Source organism: Centruroides sculpturatus, unplaced genomic scaffold (genome assembly GCF_000671375.1).
Source record: "Centruroides sculpturatus isolate CEXI.00-Female unplaced genomic scaffold, Cexi_2.0 scaffold1364, whole genome shotgun sequence".
In the NCBI taxonomy this organism is placed as follows: Eukaryota; Metazoa; Arthropoda; class Arachnida; order Scorpiones; family Buthidae; genus Centruroides; species Centruroides sculpturatus.
In genome coordinates, this window is record NW_019385575.1 from 125985 (window position 1) to 133262 (window position 7278).

A 7278-nucleotide genomic window follows, 5' to 3' on the forward strand; every position below is an offset into this window, starting at 1 on the left:
GGCACCAAAATAACCTTTCTATTCATAACCGTCGTCGTCGGTTCGGCCAACACATCTAGGAGGTGATAGTGGTTCGAGATGAGACCTAACATTTCGGGACAGACCATTCCCCGAAAATAGGTTTTTGTCCCACCTGGATTCGAATCTCGGTTTCCTAGTTTTAAATGAAATCATCGCGGTTAAGGATGACGCGTTAATTAACTGCCTCAATGATTTCGTTTTAAAACACGTGACGTTATTATATATTTTATTAAATATTATTTTAACTAAGTCTTGTTGTATTAAGCAATAATGGCAAATTAAAAAAATTACTATTGTTGCAAATAATATTTTTGTCTGATAACAAAAAAAATTACTGTACATTATTTGTCACAATTCATTAAAACTGTACATCAAAAAAGTATTTTTATTTTGAAAATTCGTATTCAAGATTTCTATCGGTAAGACTATTTCAATATGGCAACAAAACATTTTAAAAATGAAAGCAAAATGGATTTCAGGTTTGTAATAGAGAATTTATCTTATAAATTTGTGCAAAGATTTTGAAAAAGTTTTAAGTTTTATCAATTTTATAGTCTGGCAGATATTAGTCTTCATAACGATCCCAGTAGACAAGAAAGATCTCTTACTATTCATAATAATACATCTTTTGCTCTTGCCTTTAGGGTATAATTTTTTTCCACTTAATTGTGTTTACTTATTGTTTTTTAATTTAAAGTTCCATTAAACTTTAGATAAAATGTAGTGACTCGGCCTTCAAAATCAAACCACAAACAGGAATTCTTGCCAAAAAAGGTTCCAGCGCAAATATAAATGTCACGTTGTTACCAAGTAAGTTATTCAATTACAGCAGAAGTTCGTTAATCTGGCACATGATAACCAGAATTTTTGATAGTCAGGCACCCTCTGAAATGTAACCGATAAGATGACCGGATGGTTGAGGCGGTTAAAAAGACAACCTACTACTTTATGGGATCCGGAATCAAATCCGGGTAAACAACTCTCCGGGAATTTTTCGTATGTGATTTAGCTTGAATATGTTGAGTTCCTCTCTCTTATCCTGCCGCCCCATTGTGGGCCTGGCCGTACCCACAATGCCTGTGGATAGAATGGTCCTAATATTAAGCTCAAAAGAGATCAAAGATAAAAAAAAGTTGAGAAACACTACTCTAGAGACGCCGGACGACAATCCACAAGGTGTGGGTGCCGTCGTTCAGATTGCTATGTGAGCGAGGGATCGAGAGTAATGGGTGATCTTAACACAATATTAGTCAAGCACTGTATTATAAATAGCATGCCTAAACAAATCGGAAGTATACAGCAGCGTGCAATGGTACAAAATGTGTAGCAATTTCTGCAACGTTCGAATAACATGTAATTTATCGAATTTTGCGAAAATACAAAGACGTCTGGTAATCCGGTATTTTCGGCTCTGGTAATTTAGATGCCGAATTAACGAACTTCTGTTGTGTTTCAAGTTTACAGCAGTATTATATTAAATGTTTTAGTTAATGTTTTCAGACAGGAAAAGCTCGAAAAACATAGAGTATTCTGCCCTATTTACTTCTACAGATAATAAAAATCTTACTGAAGATGAAATAAATAAACTGTTTGACAATTCATCCGAAAGTTTAGACGAATAGTAAATTCTCTTTTTATTTACTATTTATTTATTATAAAATTCATTTTAAAATATTCATTTATTTTCAGTCTAAAGAAAACATTAATTTCAGAAAGCAAGAATACAGTTATGAGTAGTTTGACTGTAAGAATAATCAAAACAAATCAAAATTACTTAATTTTTGATAAAGAAAATACACAGTTTCATTTATTTCTTACAGAATTTCACAAAAAGTTTTATTTTAAAGTTCATTTTACCTATTATTTTTGCCATTTTTCTAATATGTTACTGCATTGAATAATTTGGCTCTCTTGTATGAAATCGTACCAACTAAATTTTTTAATGAATAATAATTATGCATGTTAACAAATTGAATTAATAAAAATTAGGACTAAATAGATGTTATCTCTATTGTTTTTTAATTAAATTTCCTCAACTTTAATACAAAATAAGAAAAAAGTGAACTTTTAAGAAATTTGCTGGATTTCCCGGGATGAAAAGAATATCCCAGGATATTTCCCGGGTTAAAAAAACAGCCGGGATCCCGTTAGAGAAACCATAGTCGAAAGATAATGGAAGTCGTGTGTATCTCCAGTAGAGTCGGATTTAATGACGATTTTACTCGTTATCAGCATTTATAATTTTTTAGAAAACCCATCCCTACCTGAAAATTAAGCTTCTTGCCATTTTATAATAGTTAAAAATATTAAAAGTTTTAAAATAAAATATCATAACAGATGGCGCCACCAAATGTTACCGGAAAAGTTAAGCAACTCGTTGCTGAATTGTTTTAGACAGATTTCACGCTACATTTTATTTAAATTCATTTATTATAAACATTCTTTTATTTTATTACTTAATTAAAATATTAAAATTTGCAAATTCAACTGTTATCAATCTGGACTTAATTTATTATTCATTAATTTTGAATACTAATTATACATAAAGTGCAAAAGTCATTTCTAATTTAAAATTAAAAATAAAAATCAATTAAATGAACTCTACGTATTGATTTTAAACAAGATCAATCTATTTCTGCATACATTTAAATTTACACTTTAATATGCGAATTAAAGAATAACTATTTTTTTGTCAAAAATAAATATAAAAACTTGTTAATAAAAAGATAATTGAATAATGTTTAAAAATATTAAACATACTTATAATTTTTAATAAAGTGGAATCTCTGAAAAACTGGACTCGGGCCAATCTGAGTCCGTATGAGTATTCATCCAGTAGTAATTTCACTATTATAGGAAGAATTCCAAGAGACAGTGTCAAAGAGGTCTAGGCAAATCCCAAGAGATATTACAACTTGGGACTACTGCTACCGTTTCTTAAATGTGAGACACTACATAAATTTTTTTCTTGGTGAGAAATTAAATACGTTACTTGTGGAGCCGATGAACATCTTAATTAGCATAATTCGTCGTTGCGATAGCTGTTTGGCAGTAGAAAACGATCATATTCCTATTAATCTCTTTCATTGATAATATCAATACCTTAGTACGGAATCCACGATCATTAGTTATCAAAATAAGGACACATGTTTAATTGTATAATGTTTCTCAGCCTAAAAACATATCATATTTTAATCAATTCTAATAAGTGATTTGTTTATTAACAATGACATTTGAGCTTTAATTTTGAATATTTAGTACAATAGCGATAAGTTAAAATATTCGCTTCAGCTTGTTCCTGTTTTTAGTTATTAACGCTTTTAACAAATATATGTATATTAGTTTAGTTTATTAAATTATAATTTTTCAAAGTAATATAAGTTAATTATCAACGACAAATTATTTATTGCGACATCGTCACAATGCCGGGCTGCAATTTTTAATCATATTTTTAATTTAAAATATATGCTCTTCACATCAAATTAATAGTTTCTTGCCTCTGTACATCATACTTTTCCTGATAACAAACGAATTATGCCGGTCATCTATCTAACTCCTTGCAAGGGAAAATTTTTGAATTGAAATAACGTGACTTACGGTCCAAATTGAAAATTTGAATATAGTTAATCAGAGCTTTCTCTCCCCAAGCTTTTCATATCTAGTTTAGATTTACATATATCTAACTCCGTTCTCGAGATTAAGGAAGGACAGACGGGCAGACGTACAAACGGACGCAGTGGAAATTTATAGGTTTACAATTTTTTCAAATTGCAGCTAAATAATCTACTGAATGACTGATTCACATTATGCTTAAACATAAATAATAATATTTTAGTTTCTCAGAGCGCAAAACATGCATTATTATTTAGGTATCGATTATCATTTTATATATTAAAAATAATAGTCTAATAATAAATTTTTAAACGTCTTAAAACTATATGATTTAGCTTAAATTTTATATCAAATTAATAAATTTTTAAACTTACTGCATATAAATAGCTTTAATGAAAATTCTTTCTGCGAATATTTCATTCAGCAGAGAAGAAACGTTTAATTTATTTTTAATTGTTTGATCTAATTGATATTTTCTCAATAAATCAGGAATTTTTTTTGCTGTCTTTAATATTAAACATTCAATTTCTAACAATAAATATTGCATAATTAGCAATAAATATGAAATTTTTTTTAAGACTGCTTTCATTTATAACAGTTCAAAAGTAGATGCGTTTGAGAAATTAAAATCGAACGAGTATGCGAAGTAAGTTTTTAGTATTTTTAGCGAAAATTTTAATCTATCTTTAATGATACTTTTATGTTGGTAGTTGTTCGACACTTCTATTGAATGCGTGCCAATTGAGAAATTGATGTTTTTAGTTGGAGAATAATTAGCAATATAATATAGTGGTAGAATATAAATTTAATAAAATAGTCTACAACGAATAATAATTATTATAACTACACTGCTATAATAATAATAATATTATTATTATTATTATTAATTGCTTAATTAAATGCTTAAGTTTTCTATATTAAATATAAATATAGAAAAAAATTAAGCATTGAAAAGGCTAATGAAATAAAAAAATACTTGATTGAAAAATCGGAAGTAAAGTAGTAGTAATTCGATTTTGTAGATCGATTAATTAACTTGTTTAAACTATTTTTATTTTTTTATTTTCTATAAATTTATATATTGTATTTAATATTAAATTATCAAATTTATAAACTAATAATAATTAAAATATTGCCTCAAAGCGATAATGATTATTCGTTTTGATATTGATAAGTTAAAAATAAATTTTCAAGACAATTAATTTAAAAACCTAATGCGAATCAATTTTTTTTTTAACTTGGAAACAAAGCAACAGTCAAGTTCGATATATCCAATTTAAAAAAAGTTCTGTGATATGGAGATGAGATAAAAACGTTGCCATAACTACTAGTGACAATATACCAACTTGGCAAAGAAACCTATAAAAATCATGTTTGAAATCTGCTTTTGCTCTCACAACTTTTCCATATATATTTTATGGAAACTGGCTAAAATTTTTATCACGAAACTGTAGATCCCTACATCCGTTTCTATTTATTAGTAATGATTATTATCTTATCCATTTTTTAATTTGAAATCGTTTAGATAAATAATATTTTAAACAATTTAATTTTTAAAAATAAACGTAGATTCAATAATTAAAAACAAAGTCTTAATTCGGTAAAATAAAGAAGTATAATTATCTAAAGAAAAGCTCTAAAAAGTTTAATTATCATATTATTGTAATATAATATACTTATATTTCGCTACGGAAAATGTTTTATTTATATTTTGCTGATTTAAAATTTTATTAAGTTTAGAATAATGAAATAAAAATTGCATTAAAATTTTAAAAGTTTACATCATTAATTAAAATATTTATTTTGGAAAAACTCTTTTAAAATCCTATAAATATCATACCCATGCTTTAACTCTACCATATCGGTTGAGGAATAAATTTTCGAAATGCATTACTATATTGCATTCATCGATTTTCTCGAAGTAGTTGAGCTTCGAAAGTTATTCTTGACTTTTCCATTTTATATCAGTTTACTTTCTAATAAAATTTAATAAAACTAAAGAAAAGTGTTTAAATTTCTCCAGAAAAAATCATTTAATAATATAGGTCAAGATAATTAATAAAATATTCACAAATATTCAATCGTCTTATTTTGCTTGCGTATGCTAAAAATTAAGTTATAAAATGCATTATGGATGGAAAATTGCTTATTAATAAAATCAGTCAAGATTTTTAAAGGCATATAAATGATTTTTAAAATTTCTTTATATATTTATCGTAAGATCAAAATAATTTTTATATTAATTAATAATAATTACAAAAAATTCTGTAGTATTATCATTTATTAATAAAATTCGTATTTAATTATTTCATCAATAGAAATATTTTTAAAAAAACTACTTTCAGGAAAGATTTGATCAAAACTTTAAAAATTTCAAGAAGAAAACGATTTCAAAATCGGAAGAAAAATTAAATTTAAATAGAAATAAAATTCAATTGATAATTTAAAATTAAATCAGAATTTTTAAAATTAAACTTTGTAATTAAGTTTAATGAGTTTTATGATAGAAGTCTTTTAATGTCAATTTTTTATTTATGAAAATCATTCATCTTCTATTAATGTAATGCTTCTGATTTTCTAGTTCAACAATTCCTAGAAATAATGTATCAAAACGATATATCCTTACTTGGTAAATATATTAAATATATTTACCAAAGAGACATCAATTTGCCAACAGGACTTGAAATCTAATGAAGTTAACATCTATAGATTGGAATGTCTTATTTATTTATTAATAACTTTTACAATTTATAAATTAAATTCTTATATTTACATTTGTAGGACACAAGTTTTATTAAATGACAAACTTTGGAATCGAAATGAGACCTAAAAATCTGATTTAGATAAAGTCAGTATATATATAAAATATTAAATTAAGGTGTTGTGGTTTGCTTGATTGATTATATGTCCATTTAGTCAGTATATTAAATTTTCTTACTTTTTAAAAATTTTATTAAAATTAAATTGGCAATTTCAATCACGAATCCACGTAAGTTTTGTACATCGCATCAAGGATTTCAGTATAAAAAATTCAGAACCTAAATTACACTATGAGACAGAACTTAATATAAATTATGAACGATTTTTAATAAAAATTGTATTATTTAAATTGAGATACGAAAGCATTTTATAAATCGAATAGTTTATAACAATAACATTTATTTTAATAATTTCAAACGCAATTCTATTTCTGATTGAACTTAAATGATATAATATTAACAATCGTAAATCATAACTTTTATTAAAAGAAAAGATCTTAATAATATAAATTAAAATTTCATTAATTAATTTTAAAGCTAAACATTAATTCTTGTATATATTTTTTATTTAAACTATTATTAAAATTTAATACATTTTTGATAATGACTCGCTATATTATATGACGCATAAAATATAGGCTACAAGATAACTTAACTGACAAAAGATGGAGCAAGAATGTAATATTGAATTTCAATGTCAATTATTTATTACTAAGATTTTTCAATAATAATTTGCATGAACATAATAAATTAAACAGAGTTAATCTTACTAAGAATTTTAAGGATTATCAAAATTACTTTTAAAAGAGAATATCAACAAGTGGACATTGTAATGATGTAATTTAATGGAAAACTTAGAGTAAATTTACGAAAACTGTTACGTAAA

At 25.6% G+C, this 7278-nt stretch overlaps 1 protein-coding gene across 2 annotated transcripts; it reads left to right on the plus strand.

Moving 5' to 3' along the window:
• The first annotated feature begins 307 nt into the window (after positions 1-307).
• LOC111640264 lies at positions 308-2253 on the plus strand. 2 transcript variants are annotated; one of them, XM_023386263.1, is made up of 6 exons: positions 308-500; positions 576-666; positions 735-831; positions 1522-1642; positions 1711-1765; positions 1842-2253. In XM_023386263.1, the coding sequence occupies exons 1-6, from the start codon at positions 457-459 to the stop codon at positions 1920-1922; spliced, it is 489 nt and encodes a 162-aa protein (XP_023242031.1). In that variant the 5' UTR covers positions 308-456; the 3' UTR covers positions 1923-2253. The 2 variants fall into 2 exon arrangements, with proteins under 2 accessions (XP_023242031.1, XP_023242030.1); XM_023386262.1 differs by having other exon boundaries at positions 1711-2253.
• Positions 2254-7278: the final 5025 nt, after the last annotated feature.

Excerpts from the sequence above, each read along its gene's own strand:
- LOC111640264 (XM_023386262.1), top strand. The coding sequence starts at position 457 with ATGGCAACAAAACATTTTAAAAATGAAAGCAAAATGGATTTCAG. Across the intron at positions 667-734 it reads CTTTTGCTCTTGCCTTTAGG|ATAAAATGTAGTGACTCGGC; the intron begins GTATAATTTTTT and ends ATTAAACTTTAG. Across the intron at positions 832-1,521 it reads AAATGTCACGTTGTTACCAA|ACAGGAAAAGCTCGAAAAAC; the intron begins GTAAGTTATTCA and ends TAATGTTTTCAG.